Here is a 16,082-nt window from a genome sequence, read left to right on the forward strand (position 1 = left end):
TCTAATCCACATTTTTCTCATTGAAATGTCCCTTTGTGGCATTTAATTTCTATTCTATATTGAAAAATAGCACCAGATAATGCCCCCGCCCTTTATTGTTGTCATCTCAGATTCAAGCAGCCCTAACCATGTTGCTTATTTGGAATATGAAAGCTCATCTCTCAATACTGTTTCATTTAAACTAAACTTTCATGCTAGCAGAGCTGCTTTTATGGTGGTTATTCCAATAACATTTACATAGATCAGCACATAAATGCAGTGAGGCGTAGTTCAGATGAAATTACATTTCAGGTTTGGCCAACGTTCACACACATTAGCAAGGGTCAGTACAGGACAACCTTGAGTCATGAAATCAGTGTGTATGTGTGTGTGAGTGTGTGAGTGTGTGAGGGGAGGGAGCCCTTAGAAGCCTCAGAGGTAGTAGAGTGAATATCAATTTGGTTAAAGTTATTTAAGCTCCACTTGTTTGATAGTGACCCAAGTTCAGTCAGTTCTCTAAATGCAAACCCCCCAACTCACACACTCTCACAAACACAGCTTTTATCCTTATATGTCCTTCCAAAGACTTGTGAGACCGCTCTCAAGGCTTTGCTCTCTGTGTAAAGCTGAGTGGTTACGGCTGCTGATATCAGTGACGGCAGCTATTTTTAGGACGTGAAATGTATCGCAGACACACAAGCCATGGTGAAATAAACGTGTGTGCCAGTGAGCACATACACACACAGACACAAACACATTCTCGTATCAGACCAGAAAGGCACTTTGAGGGCAATGCAGTGACAAGAGGAAAAGATACATACATGTATATTGGGCATAAGCAGGGCTGTGTGTCTTTTTAAAAAATGTCCCCAGTCATTTTCCTCTGACAAGACATTGAGGGTCATGTGAGGTTGTCAAGCTGATTCAGTCACTAAAACCTGCTCATTACATAACTCAGCATGAATGATGAAGTCGCAGAACAGGTAACTGTTGCTGAGAGAAGGCAGACTCTGAAATTTCATTGTTTAATTAATCTCAATCCCAAAACACTTATCACATCAAATTCAAATTTAATCTCATCTCAAGAAATATAGTGAAGCATTTACACAGATTTGTGCATTTTCACTTTGAAAACAGCAGTCTGCGTCATACAAAATACATTTCCACTAAATTATAGGGGAGACAGGCTGTGGTTGCAATGTGGGGGGGAGTTGCAACACCATCATTTCCATTAATCAAGGATAAGTTAAGAGTCATATTATAATATTAGCATTTACCCACTTCCTCCTTGATCCCACATGGTGATTTTCATGCCTGCACAGAATGAACACCCTATTCAACACTTTCTAATTCACTTAAAAGCAGACAGCAAGCCATGCCATCTCAACTGGCATATCTGTATCTAGGTTAGCCATACATAGCTTGTTAGCTTGTTCACAGTCAAGCCTGTGCACTGGAAACAGAAATGCTGTGAGCCAATGATCAGATGACAGGTTATTTTATGTGACCTGATGCTTCTGTTCATGTGTTAGAGGCTTTCCATTTGAGAAGTTTAAGCTAGCTAGCTATTATGTACAAGCTAGCAGCAATTGTTCCTACAGCATCCAGCTATTTAAGTCTAATAAATGCAAGTTAGGCTAGCTACAACCACAAATAAAATGTAATTTGTGAAAACGTGTTATCAAGCGTCAACCTCCGGTCTCAAACAATGAAGCCTATGCGGAAGTGTAATAAACTGCAATTCATCTAGAATCCGCTTGAGGCTGGCTGCAGAAACACCGGAAACCACATAGACACCAATTCAAAAAAGACGATCTATGCAGCATTAATAAACATGTTTACAGCCTGGTTCAGAAAACGGATTGGCTCACACTGTACGGGGGGTGAATTTTTTTCTAACATGACGGTTCAGAAGATATTAAGATTACGAGTTTTTGCCCAAATAAGGACATGACTGACTTGACTCCTGGACTGGAACTAATAGCTGTTGGCTAAGAGGCTCAAACTCCGCCCCTTTACGTCACACTATGCCTGGTTGAGTTCTGCATTTCCTGCATTTTCATGGCTGCCCCTGTCGATTGGCTTCAAAACAGCGCTCAGGAACAGACCGGTGACGTCACAAATACTACATCCATATTTTATACAGTCTATGGTTGTAATCAAATAGCCAGCTAATAAGTTAGCTTTGGATTTAGCTGTATGACTGTGATAACTTAACTTATTTCGACCCACTTTTTACTGCAGCTCCCCCTCTCTTTAAGATATTGACACTATTGGTCCTAAAATACAGAAAGTCAATGTGATAGCTTCAAAATTTCTGTCCACAAAAAAACATGTCCACTCATTAAACAGGCCACAGTCTTAATTATTGTTTAAACAGTTTGGCTGCCTTCATTCTTTGACCAAATAATGTATTTTAATCTCTTTATGTTAATATTCACTGTTTTTATTGAATTACTGTACTTTTGTTGTTTTTACATAACTCTGGAGCTCTGACAGGCTCATGGAAAAGCGATGGTCATGATTTGGGATCAATTCTGATGTCTCCATTTGATAAAAACCAACAAAGAAAACCTAAATATTAACTACAGCAGCCTTAAACCAAAATGCCAACTTCATTCTTTTAAACGGTGGTCCTCTGAGACACAGTGTGCACAATGACATATTTCTGCCCATCACATTTTTTCATCACAAGTATTCATCTGTACATCTACAATCACTATCAGCATGTCAGATCTTGTATCCGGCCATAGTGTACATAATTTGTTCAAGCTGTCAAACAGCTTCTGCCCAAGCCCAACACATGTACGCCTAAAGAATGATAACATGCTGCCTTAGATAACATTTTCATACAAAGTCAGGTAAAAGACGAGGGTGAGGGGAAGATGAACTTGTGTGAGATCTGTCGGAGTGTGATAACGTGAACATAGAGTTGGCGTGTCTTTCATCAAGGGAAATTAAGCGAGGGCAGTGTGCATGGAAAAACTGAGGACAGAGGAGTCATGGCCAACAGGCAGAAAATCCTCTCATTAAGAAAATCAGCTAATGAAATTAGAACATCTTGATCTCTCTCTCTCTCTCTCTCTCTTTATCTCTCACACATATACAAACACGCACACACACACAACTTTCTTTATCTCCTGATCTTCTACATTAACCTGTCTGTTAATAACTTATGCGGTAGGTTTTCCATTTCTATTAAGACACAGAACATTGAGACCTTATCTTTTGATGTCAGTCATCAAACAGACTAATGAGAAGGTCCCAGGTTGTGATTATGAAGTGTTGCCTGTTGTTGTGGTAGCTCCGTTGCTGACGTTAACTTTTCAAGATATAATCTGTGAGATTAAAGCAAAATGAGAAAACACCAACATTTTGTACTCAAGCATTTGGTTTATTAGAAATACTTATTAAATGTTATATAATACAGTAAAAACAGAGTGGTTTTTCACCACAAAAACAGAAGCTTTCAATGTCAATACACAGTATAAAAATACCTTTAAAAATAGCACCTTTTTCTCTGGCAGGCAAACATGCAGTCATGATCAGTAACACAACTTCCCCCAACAATAACACATTATGTACAAAATATTGGCAGAATACTGTGCTTGATTCTTCATATTTAATACGAATGAGAAACCATTATATTAACCCAATATAGTTGTGCTTGCATAGCTGCAGTGAAGAGAAGAGGGATGAGTGATTTTTGGCATCTAGAGTTCTGAAAGTAAGACCTGTTTGTTTTCTGCGGAGACACTTGAAATAAAGACATTCTGAAGGCTTCCATCTTCTGGTTTATTTATACTATTTTAATCATGCAGTGGGAAATCTACTGCTTCAATTAAAGCGTCCTGTTATGCCTGAAAAAATGGAATAAAAAATAGATTATGCTGTTATACTGCTGCACATTAAGCAGTATAAAAATACATCCTTTTGGTTCATTTTGAATGGCTTCAGAAGTTATAGTGATGGTGTTTTGTTCTTTATTGAAGCTATGTCTCCTCCACAACTTTGGCTGCAGAGACTGCAAATAATTGTCTCACTTAACTAAAACATGGCTGATTTATCTCCGCAACTATCAGTAGAAAACATCTTTCAAATGCTCATTAAAAACAATAAGTATACTTCCAGAACACACAGCCTCACCTACTTTACTAGTCTATGATGTAGTTTTGAATGTTGCACACTTCACACATTATGGGAGTCAGCGGATGATAATAACAATCTTTACAATACAACATCCTTGCAGTAACTATCAGTTTGGTGAAAGATGTCCCATTATGTATTTTATTCAGTGTTTATGAGAGGCTACTCTTTTTTATAATGTTTCAAGTGTAACAGTAAGACATTTAAATCAGTCTAGGTAAAAGCTGTTGCAAATCATGATGACAAAAGCAGCCACAACTACCAAGAGGCAGTACATGCCTGCCTTAATATAGAGATCTTTTTCACTTGTGAAATTCAGAAGAAAAATAGGCTTAGATTATAGAAGGTGCTTTTATCAGTGGTACTTAAATTGTTATGAAATTAACCAGTAGTTAAGGGGAACACTGGTCATATTAAACCTTCTCTCTTTTATTGTCAATCGGATTAATGACGCTGACAGAATTAAATGACTGCAAAACAAAATAATTTCAACCCTCTACAACCCCATCCGACGAATCTGAGTCTAAAGCAGTGAAGCAGAAAATTCTTAACAGAAAAATAAGCACCTTTTGAAAAAAATGAAACAAAGTAGTTTAAAATACCAAACAATGGGAGTCAGAGAAGCACATCTTTCTGTGTTATGAACTCAGTTCATGAATCATTAGTTCCAAACAGAGTCAAACTTTTATTGGATATTTTGTTCCGATAATTGGATGAATAAAAACGCTTCATGTAACCACTCATAATAATTAAACAACACTACAAACAGCCTCACCAATTTGGTATTTACTGCAGGAATATTGCATTCCACGGGAGGTGTCACACCATTTGTCTGCTCCCTCTCTGTATGCAGATGTAAATCTCATCTTTGTGCAGCGTGAAAAGGAAAAAGTCCTGTAGCACCTAATACTGGGGCATAGTTAATGCTGAAAATGAGGGTGAAATATGATTAAAAAGAAGTTGCTTCAAGGGGTGCAACTGTTTATCCCTGCACAAACAGTAAAGGAATATTTCAACCTAATAAACAGTGTATAGTTTGCCTTTTTCCTTGGATTTTAGAACATAAAGAAGGAGGCACTCTGGTATCCATTCAACCTGGGTAACAGTTTGTTTGGGTTCAAAGAATCAATAAATAAACAGAAAAATCTTAACCATATACATTTGACAAAATAATGATCAATAAAAAGCAATTAAAAGGCTAAAATTCCTGTAGCTGAGGAGGATTTGGCCACAATCACCGTGCTGTCATCAAGGTATCTGGTCCTGCACAACACATCAGTCATTAGTCTGTATACATTCAGTCGCTGAGAGAAATGTGTTAGTGTAGGTGTCTGTTTGCGTACCTTTGACTTTCCCAAGACAGGCCTCTTCACAATCCTCCAGCTGAATGAAGCGGTTGTCGTTTCCCTCACAGCCGCTGTAGATGAAAGGCCTGCAGGCCTGAACCTGACTGTTAAAGTACCAGCGCATAGTGTATCGCCCGCAGCTGCCCTCCTCCATGGGCAGCTGGCACAGGTCTGCTGGAGCTGCAGAGCACACGCACACAAACAAATGTACAAACACAAAAACAAGTGGAGTGTAGAGTAAAAAAAAAAGCACAAGCGTTGAGGAAAGGCAGACCTTGTGGAAAGGTGCAGAGACAGGGCAGCAGCAGCACAGAGCAACAGGGACCCAAAACAAGCATTCGTTACCACTAAGCCACATCAAAACCAACCTGACTATTTTAAGAGTTTAAATATTTTAGGATGCAAACTAATCAGAGCTGATATATTATTCTTTTTCACTCTACTGGAGGCATGTATCTCTTAAAGTCAACAGCCAATGCAGCCTGAGACATGCAGAAGGGCCAGACACCAGGCAGGAATGACAACAGAAGTAATCCTTACAAATCCCAAAATAGGAGATAAGCACAGAGCTGGTTACCTTCCCCTGTGACTCTCTTCTTGGACTTGACTGACTTGAGCTTGTCTGCTTTCACGGGTGTTACTTTGACTGCTTTCTGATCAACAAATGCTGCTCTCTTAACAGCAGAACTGCCTAATTTCTTTGCTTCAACTTTGACAGTTTTGTCAGTTCCAGCTTTGACAGCCTTACCTGTCCACACACACACACACACACACACCCACACACACACACACACACACACACACACACACACACACCCACACACACAGAGAAACACAGGATAAACACAGGATAAACACAGTCAATCAAAGAAAGGGAAATACATGTGAAAACACAGGTTTAAAGATTGTGTATCTACATGCACGGACACAGACTGAGGATGGTGTGTGCTTGCAGAAGGCTGTGTGAGGAAATATGCAAGGCCAACACAGACTCATAATGTGGCAAAATGAGCACAAAGTGAAACGCATAAATAATATGAGACACGCTCCTCCAGCACAAATAGGATTATGTGCTGATTGAATAAATCAAATTATGGGTCATGAGCAGAAATTTGAAACGCCATCTTCTGTTTATCACATGCAACAGCAAAGTTTGGAGCATGTAAAGCAATTGAATTAACGTCCGGGTTATCGCTGGGTGACTAAAATCATTTAGCTAAAGGGGGATGTTGGTATTTGCAGATCTGGTTGTCTTCATACATTTGTGTCTGTTTGGAATTTTGGTCATAATAACAATAAAATCAACTCCTCCTTTGTTATTGGTAATTTGCCAAAGATCATAATAGATGGAACAAATTTTGTCAGGAAATCAAACAAACTTAGTGGCCTACGTCTAAAGTTGTACAAAGGTCGCTGGAGCTTAGATGTACTTGAGGTAAAATTACAAAAGTAAACCATTCCCCAGTTTGTTTAAAAAGTATCCTCTGGATTTTTGACAAGTTGTTTTGTCATGTAGCAGTCGTTTCACACAACCTTGCACATGAGCTGTTGGTGGCTGAAATAGAAGTTTGCCAAAAGGGTAAAAAAAAAATAGGAGGACTGTTGGCAGGCAAAAAAAACTTGTAAAGACATACACTTAAAAACAATAGGCTCTCTAAATGCTTTCATTAGTAGAAAAAAAACATATAGTTTTTTGTTGGGACTTCGCTTAATTTGTACATACACTTCTTTGGTGGTCCAGAATCTTTGGAAAGAGCCAAAACTTCACTGTAAAGAAATGTAACTTTCTCTCCATTAATTAAGTATTGCATTTTCATTCCCTCTATGATTGTCAGCTTCAGAATGCAACTCTCCGTTTCCAGTATGGATGTTCTGAGCTGACACATAATTTTACTCTACACAGAGCCTGTGTCCACTAACAGTGTTGTTGCACTGGAAGCACACACAACCTTGATTACAGAGTGCTTGTTACCAGCTCTTATTGTCGCTAGGTGAGGAAAATTGTCCTGCAGCACTTCTGCTTCCCTCAGTAGTGACCGTTAAGTCTGTTTTAAAATGCTTTGTTTCATACTTCATATTTGCCTCTATTCAATTGGAGTTTACAAAGGAACAATACAAATAATTGATGGATGTTATGTCCTAGCATTGGTAGCAGCTCCAGACCCTGGAAACTGTACCCAAGAAGAAACGAGTAAGATCAGTTTCTCCTCTGTACAGACATCTGCCTGGTAAAGTTCATATCAGAAGTCTGGTCCCTTTAAGATTTTCATGGGTCACTGATGGAAAGGGACATTGACGAATGTGGGCAGTGTTCCAAAACATATTAGTATTTTCAACTGAGAGAACTGTGAATGCAGCGCAAAAAATACAAGCCCAGACAAGAGAGAACATGAAGGGTATTTTTTGCACACAGGACACTAAATATTAAAATGCTAAACTGCATTTGTTTTTGTATAGAAAATAGTGCAAAAATGCCATTGGTGGACACAGGCCCTTCATGATGCACACAGTTATTTTTTGGTGAAGAATAGTACGAGGAAATATGGTTAAGAAAGCACAAATAGGCATTTCACATCCTTCAAAGACAAATGTACCTCTGTCCAGATTTTTTGAAAAACGTTTTAGCAGAATGTGCCTTTGCAACTAATTCCTCTGCAACTAGATTGTTTTGGGGAACACTCAAAAGTTGGAAAATGGTATTTCCCTTCATTGTAGCACTGAATGTAGTTCAAAACACAGTACCATCACTCTGGTTGGCAGAGGGAGAGAAGAGGATCTGTTCATCCAGTGGCTCGTCATAGGCCTCGATGGAGTAGATGTGCTCGTAGTCCGGGTCGTTGGTGTTGACCACCACACGCAGCTCACGGCCTGAGAGGAGAGCAATGCCACACAGGTCAGAGATCCTTCAAATCAGATAAAGAGCGTTAAGTTAAACATACCTTGGATCCTAAAACTTGTAAATGTCTGGGTATGCTCAGAGATAATAATAAATATTGGACAAAAACAAAAATGGAGTCCTCTGTTTTCTTGCTGAGAAAACCACCCAATGCTCAGAGGTCTCCAGACACGACACCACCAATAAAACCTGTTTGTTAAGGACGGACACGCAGACAGACACATACAGAACAAGGCCCAAGAGGCAGAGCGATGGACGGACTCACTCACCCTCCGCCTCACCCTTCACGGCCACTTGTTGCTCTGGAGCAGGCCGAGCCCTGACCGTGGGCTGGGAGCGAATTACTGGGCCCGAACCTGAGAGAGCCAGATACAGGACAAGAAGAAGCGAAAACAGGGACACCAAGGGAGCAGAGAGAAGATTCAGGGAGTGAGTGTTACACAGGAGGGAAAAGAGGGAAGGTCCAGAAACAGAACAAACTGGTAGTAAAACCTTCAGACACATCAGCCAAAACAACCCCAAAGCATCCCGGAAATCATTCCACCACTCCAACATACACATCGACTAAAAGGATTTTCCAAGTTTTTGTAGCACGGGCCAATCTTCCAAAAACTGGCTGTAATCCTTTAAGGACTCAAGCCAATGTTACATGGACTTGTGTCGCACTCGAGTCAAACATTTTGACTTGAATCATCACTGATTCAACTTAAGATTGCAGAATCTGACTTAAGCATTCTGAAACGCATCTTTTTCCTTAGATAATATTAAATAAACATGAGTAAAATGTTTGTTTTGGCCTTGTTTTCATTACCGCTGCATATTAAACAGCCTGCCTCTCATCACTCATCACATGCTACTGCAGCTGCTGCTTCACAACACTAATGAAGTCTTGCAATGATAAACAGCTTAGAAAAACAGATTAGTTCAAATATAATTAAAAGTTGGTTATTTCTCTCTAATATTCTTTTAGTTAATCTACTTGTAAATAACTGTTATTCATTTAAACTGTGAGGACATTCATATTGGATATGTTGCTTGAGGAGAGTGTGTTATATAGCTCCTATGAATAGGTATTATGCTCCCTCACAAAAAAAGACTTGTGTTTGTGTTTGGATCACATAATTAAGGGAAAGGAGTTTATCTTAAAAAATGATCAAATATAGTGTGCACAAAGGTGCTAAAGTAAAAAGTAGTATCAGAAAACATTCATGCACAGCAGACAATCTTTAAGGTAGGTGGTGCAACAGATCACAGCTGATTCATGATTCATATGGATCATCACCCCTTGGTTCTGCACACGTGATCTGAGGATCGATGGAAAATGTATTATCATGGTGTAAAAATGATTTACTGCCAATAAATTCCTGTGCAGAGTCTTCAGTTTAAATTTGAAGGCAAATAACAGGTGTAAAACATTCAGTTTGGAAATAAAAGGAAACATTATTTGAATACAGTAGGCAGTGAAGTTAGTTTGAGGTTGGATATATGATGGTCATCATTCCTTTTCAACCTAGAGCTACATTTACCCTGATGCTACACTTGGCATGGTAGCGGCATGTCAGTTTTGGATATACTGTATGAGCCAGGGAGATCCACTATAAAGACAGACCACACTTTTTGAATATGCTTATGCAGGTTTTCCACAGCCTTTCACTTGAAAAAGTATCACACAGTGTTTATTTTTCATTATGTATGGCAACTTTGCACCAAACAGTGATTTGCTTTGTCCTCTGACTTTCACTGTGTCTGCATTTAATTAGTAACAGTACCATCTGATGATAGCTTGCGACAAAAAAACAGTAGCTTATCATTAGTTACTCACACCAGCAGTCTGCTGCAGTCTGTAGCTGTACACTTACCGACATTACAGAATAAACAGCTCTCTGCAGGGTTATAAACTGAAGATATAGTCCCTAAACGCACACTCCCTGCTTGATGTTTTATATGACTTGCACAACAGATGAGTCACACACATCCACTGAATACAAATGTGTACAAAATTGTCAAAGCTTGTAAATGAAATAAATGATCTGATCTGTGACTTTAAACCGTGAAACCATCTAAACCGGGGAGATTTGGGATCCATTGCACCCCTATTTAAAGTAATTTTGCTTTATGACTATATCAAGCAATTAGATAATAAGCAGATTTCACACCATCTTATTACTTTTTCTCAAATAAATCCCACCAAAAAGGGAATTCTTTTTGTGTACAGGAGCTTCAATGATGGTGCATTTTTCTCATTCAGTCCCCACGCAAATGCTCATCGAGGGCAAATGCACGAAAGCATTTTATATCAAATATAAAATATAAATGAGCCTGACTGCTCTCAGTGCAGACTCTGCCCCAGCATATGTGGTATAGTACACTGCTGTGACTCATGCTCAATCTCAGCCCGTCTGTCCACCCTCCTCTATCTCTCTCTCTCTCCTACTTCATCCAAGCAGCTTACTCACCTCCACACGCTGAGGACCGGACAGATGGACAGGAAGGAAGCAGAAAGAGAGGAGAAAATAAAGGTCAGTTTTTTGGGAGTCATTGCTGTACTTCTCTGCTGTTTCTTCTGTATCTTATACATTCATAGAATTAAGCTGAGAGGCTGTGACTCACATTTTGTGATCACCATCTGAAGTTCAACTTGGGGACAACACGGTTATAAATTAGTAATGCAAGCTGCATGAAAGACTCACCACAGTGCTGATTCATCTCTGTGCGAACGTACTCTCTGACCTCATCCTCCTGAATTCAAAATAAGAGGGAAACAGACCAAAACAAACTTTAAAAAACACATCCCTAGTTTCAGCTTTGTGTAAGGGTTGTTTTGTGTCAGCGTCTTCAGATTGAGCCCTGAGGTGAGGATCAAGCACTGACCGTCATGCCTGGCTCTCCTCTGTCTCCCTTTGTTCCATCTGGGCCCAACTCTCCCTGCAACATGGGCATGTATTAGGACACATCCGACCCACAGAGAGGCTCGCAGCATATAAGTTTATTAGACTGAGACAAGTTGCAGCACGTGAACTAAAAGCAAAGTCAAAGAGAAAGGTTAAACTGGCCTCAGTAACTTATGGAAATAGATTTTAAAGAGATGTTTTTTTGGTCTCGTTGTTGACAGTCTGTATCCTTGTCCCTTTGAAGTCCAACTGAGGGATAAATATTAATAAAGCTAAAAAATCTTTAATAAGAGCGAGAAGTTTCCTGTCAAAGAAGGCTGATTCAAAAAAATCAGCCAGGGGGTGCCTTACAGTTCGTCCTCGCTCTCCTGGGATTCCTGGTATACCACGTGGACCCACCATGGCAGGACCAATTGGACCTCTCTCTCCCTGAAACATAGGAAGAACACAGTTACAGCATACATGTGTGTGCACTTGAAAAATGTAATGTAACACTTTGAACAAAAAACAAACAATCAAATGTGCAATGTTGCCCTGAGGCTGAGGCTAACACTGACATGATGTTAGTAACAATAAATCCCAAAAAACTTACACTGCCTTTCATTTCAACTGGATTATTTTCAGCTTCTTTAAACTTACACACACAATCCTAATTTCTAAGTACGATGTCAGGGTTATGCAGAATACATTTCTAAAACTGTTATTATGTATTTCCTGCACATCTGTTTTTGTACCAAGATTGAAATTCAAACAAATAACTGTTACCTACCAGAAGGAGTAAATAAATGTGAAATGAATTACTTTATTGACTCCTAAAATATTCTTGTTTGTATATCAAATAATGTAAACATTTAGTGTATGTTGTGTCCATATTTTGTATATACAGTTAAGCCCAAAATTATTCATACCCCTGGCAAATTTTGACTTAAAGTTACTTTTATTCAACCAGCAAGGTTTTTCTTGATTGGAAATGATACAGGCGTCTCCCAGAAGGTAATAAGACGATGTACAAGAGGCATCATTGTGGGAAAAAAAATATTTCTCAGCTTTTATTCACATTTGAACAAAAAGTGGCATGTCCAAAATGATTCATCCCCTTTGCAAACGTTCACAGTCTGTGGGAAAATCCAAAGTTCTATACCATTCAAAATAGTCCAAGCTGTTCGACAGCTGTTTTAATGAATTCAACAGGGGGAAAACAGCAGCTCTCTGCAGTTGGTTTGTGGAAAGTCATGGCTAAGACAAAGGAGCTCTCTGAGTTAGGAAAGGGCTATAAGGCCATATCTAAATGTTTTCAAGTTCCAGTGACTACAGTGCAAAGTATTATTAAAAAGCCAAAGCCAAAAGTGACACTTGTGCTGGCCAGGAGGATAGTGAGAGAGGTGAAGAGAATCCAAGATCACCAAGAGTTGGAGCTCATCGCTGAAGATGAATGGGCAAAAATACCAGTGGAGATATGCATAATGCTGGTCAGCAATTATAGGAAGCGTTTGATTGCTGTAAATAGCCAATAAAGGCTTTTCTATTGATTATAGAGAAGGGCATGAATAATTTTGGACATGCCACTTTTTGTTCAAATGTAAATAAAGGCTAAGAAATAATTTTTCTGCAATGATGCCTCTTGTACATCATCTTATTACCTTCTGGAAGACGCCTGTGTCATTTCCAATCAAGAAAACATTTATTGGTTGTATAAAAGTAACTTTAAGTCAAAATTTGCCAGGGGTATGAATAATTTTCAGCTTAACTGTATATACAGTATATTTAATATTTGTCTACATTTTCCAGTCTATCAGTAGATCAAATGCCTCTCAGCCTAGCCTCTCTACAACGACGCAGATATTCTTTTTTCTTTAGAAAACAATGCAACTATGTTGAATCATGTGTGTTCAAGCCTATCAAGACTTGATAGGCCCTGCTCCCCTGTCACCAGTTTCTTTATTAACTCAATGATCCGGCAGAAAAGTCAGTCAAACACAGAGCCCATCAAGCTGTCAATCATCTTGAAGCATCATGAAGCAATACACAAGCATCAAACTGAAGTTCCAGTCAGGTAAAGAAGAAAGAGGCAAACAACTGAGGAGAAACACTGTATTATTTTTTATAGCAGCCTGCCATCATAGTTTAGATGTCAAAACTGTCCAAAACAAAAGTTTTGTCTTTGTTGCCACATCACTACCTACACTTGAGTGTCTGTATCCTGCGCACTAACTAAGTGATGGGATAAACACTTTGTTCTTATTTGATTTCATTGTGTTTTTCTTTGACCTTTTCATTGTCACAATCAAATCTGTGTACTGACTGATGTTGCACCCACCTGCTGGTGAAAGATATTCATAAAAAGTCACAATTGTGTTTTATTGTGTCTTTACCAGAATTCAGCAACTAAAACATGTGGGAAAAATTGTAGAAGAAACTGTCATAAGTCCAGTAGGGTAATCACCTTCTGTCCCTGGAGCCCTTCTGGGCCTTTAGCACCAGCTGGTCCCTGGGTGCCAGTCAACCCTGAAGCCCCATCTACTCCTCTTGGACCAGGGGGACCAGGGACCCCCGGAGGACCCTAAGTGAAGCAAATACACTGTTGTTTATGTACTGTACATCAGGGTTTCCTGCAAACGTGAGCATGAGTGATGTTGTGCTGCTGTCAGTGAATTCAATATAATTATATCTACATTGCATTATAATTACTTAAAGTTACATTTAGAATGATTACATACATTGTTTTGGAGAAATTGGTATTCTTAGGAACTCACCCTTTCACCTTTCTCTCCCTGAGCTCCTTTGGGTCCAGCAACTCCATCAAAACCCCTGTCTCCCTGTGGTGAAAAACAAAGAAACTTTGCATTCAGAGAAGTCTACTTTAAAGTGTTTGTGAGAAACTTCTGTTTGTGTCAATATTGCCCCCCTCCTCGGACAAAGTGGACGAAGAATATTGTGCCTTGTTGCTTTGCTGACCTGTTTTTTCCTGTTCATGTGCAAGTAGTATTGTATAACAAAACATGTCATCATACTTACTTGTAACAGTCAAATGGTTCACTCACTGTGAATACTTTTACTGGAAAAAGTAATGAATGGTTTTGCGTCAGAGAGCTGTCAATCATCTGGACTGACACCTACTCCCTTGCAGCTGTTACAGGCTTTTAAAATGATAATATAGTAACTGTCAGTCCTGTTGTTATGGTAATGGGTGTGGGCTATTAAGCTTATATATCATATATTTTTTAGTCTCTCTGGCCACTCAAAGCCCTTTTACAATACTCGTCATATTTCATTCCCACACACTCACACACTGATGGCAGAGGATGCTAGAGTAGGAGACCATCAGTGTTAACTGATTCCATTCAGAACCATTCACAAGCCACTGGCTGTGTCATCTAAAGAAATTTGGGGGTTCAATGTTTTGCCAAAGGACAAATCAGCACGTGACTATGGGAGCCAACCTTCCGCCACCCTTCAATTTGGCAGAAGACTGACTCTACCCCTGAACCACAGCCAACGCGCCCCCTACAGATGGTCCTGTTTGGTCTTCTAAGTCATAAAGAGCCATCACTGTTCAGTCTGTTTCATCACCAAATAAAATCTCCTCACAAAGGCTTAAAAAAAAGTGCAAAGTTTTAATTAACAAAAGAAAACCTCTACACAACACAAACCTTCGGGCCGACAATTCCCTCTTTTCCGGGTGCACCTGTGGGGCCAGATGGTCCGAGGTCCCCCTAGAAAACAAAGAGAGCAAGCCTGTAAACACCAAGTCTTACAGAAGCCCACAGAGGCGGCTTATGAGAGAAAACATGATGCCATGTCCTCTACCACTGAGAGAATTCATACCTGTTCCCCTTTTCTTCCTGGCAGGCCTGGTCTTCCATTAATACCAGAATCACCCTTTAACACAGACAATCTTAATCACTACACTTTAAAGTGCCAACCGCATTGCAATGTACAGGATACTGAACAGGACTCATGATTGTCTGATTCATATAATAGTTTCAGAATCAGTGAAAATGTTTTCTCCGCTTCTCTTGTTCCATGTGGAAAAAAAATTCTGCCTCAATCCTACCTTGTCTCCTTTTGCTCCATCGTTTCCACAGGCCCCTTTGGGTCCTCGGTCACCCTGGAAACACATGAAGTTCATCACACATTATGATGCTTGTGGACGAAATACACCAGCCCTTCCAGACAGGAAGTCCTTACATAGAGAAACAGACAGTCCTTTCTGTAGTGACACAGAAACTAAATCACAGTCTGTGAGTACTTACTCTAAACACTCTGTAAATGAACCAGCATGTGTACAGAGCAGACCCAGGACTGTAATTTTCCTGATAATTTATGTTCAGAAAGTCATGACATATAAAAGCAAGGCAGAGTTGTCAGCTATCATTTTTAAAAGCACACAGTGAGCATGTATAAATATACAGGCAGTTTCCAAAGCAGTTTTTGTTTATAGACTTTGAGAGATTGCTAGAGTTGCAGTTAGCGTATTATTATCATACATACATTTCATTGGCTGCAGCAACTGGCACAAAAAAGACCAAATAAAACCTCCTGATCCTGTACCCCCATGTTGCTCATTTTATTTTAAATTGTCATATTACGCTCTTTTCATCAAAATATACTGGTCTAAGAGGTCCCCAAAACATGTCTTTAAAGTTTATGCTCAAAAAAACACTTTGAAATCAGATTTTGGCATGCCTGAAAAACTCTCATTGTCAGCCCTGCTCAGAACGGTCTGTCTTCTCTCTGACCACGCCCCCTCAGGAAGTGGATGTGCCCTCGGCTGTCCAGCACGTTGATCTAATGTTTACATGTTGGCTGAATATACACGGCTGC

The 16,082-nt window shown here is 39.5% G+C and overlaps 1 protein-coding gene across 1 annotated transcript in view; it reads right to left on the reverse strand.

The window, feature by feature from the left end:
* Positions 1 to 3,352: 3,352 nt before the first annotated feature.
* Positions 3,353 to 16,082, reverse strand: part of col7a1 (collagen, type VII, alpha 1) — a 76,631-nt gene continuing 63,901 nt past the window's right edge. The window contains exons 106-119 of the mRNA XM_034698528.1: positions 15,313 to 15,366; positions 15,084 to 15,137; positions 14,909 to 14,971; positions 14,012 to 14,074; positions 13,702 to 13,818; positions 11,610 to 11,687; positions 11,239 to 11,292; positions 11,058 to 11,106; positions 10,824 to 10,832; positions 8,637 to 8,723; positions 8,214 to 8,339; positions 6,049 to 6,219; positions 5,469 to 5,651; positions 3,353 to 5,388 (exon numbers count right to left, since the gene is read on the reverse strand). Of these exons, the coding sequence (XP_034554419.1) occupies positions 5,360 to 5,388; positions 5,469 to 5,651; positions 6,049 to 6,219; positions 8,214 to 8,339; positions 8,637 to 8,723; positions 10,824 to 10,832; positions 11,058 to 11,106; positions 11,239 to 11,292; positions 11,610 to 11,687; positions 13,702 to 13,818; positions 14,012 to 14,074; positions 14,909 to 14,971; positions 15,084 to 15,137; positions 15,313 to 15,366 (1,137 nt within the window). The 3' untranslated portion in view covers positions 3,353 to 5,359. The remainder of the gene's footprint in view (positions 5,389 to 5,468; positions 5,652 to 6,048; positions 6,220 to 8,213; positions 8,340 to 8,636; positions 8,724 to 10,823; positions 10,833 to 11,057; positions 11,107 to 11,238; positions 11,293 to 11,609; positions 11,688 to 13,701; positions 13,819 to 14,011; positions 14,075 to 14,908; positions 14,972 to 15,083; positions 15,138 to 15,312; positions 15,367 to 16,082) is intronic.

This window comes from Notolabrus celidotus, chromosome 1, assembly GCF_009762535.1.
Source record: "Notolabrus celidotus isolate fNotCel1 chromosome 1, fNotCel1.pri, whole genome shotgun sequence".
Lineage (NCBI taxonomy): Eukaryota > Metazoa > Chordata > Actinopteri > Labriformes > Labridae > Notolabrus > Notolabrus celidotus.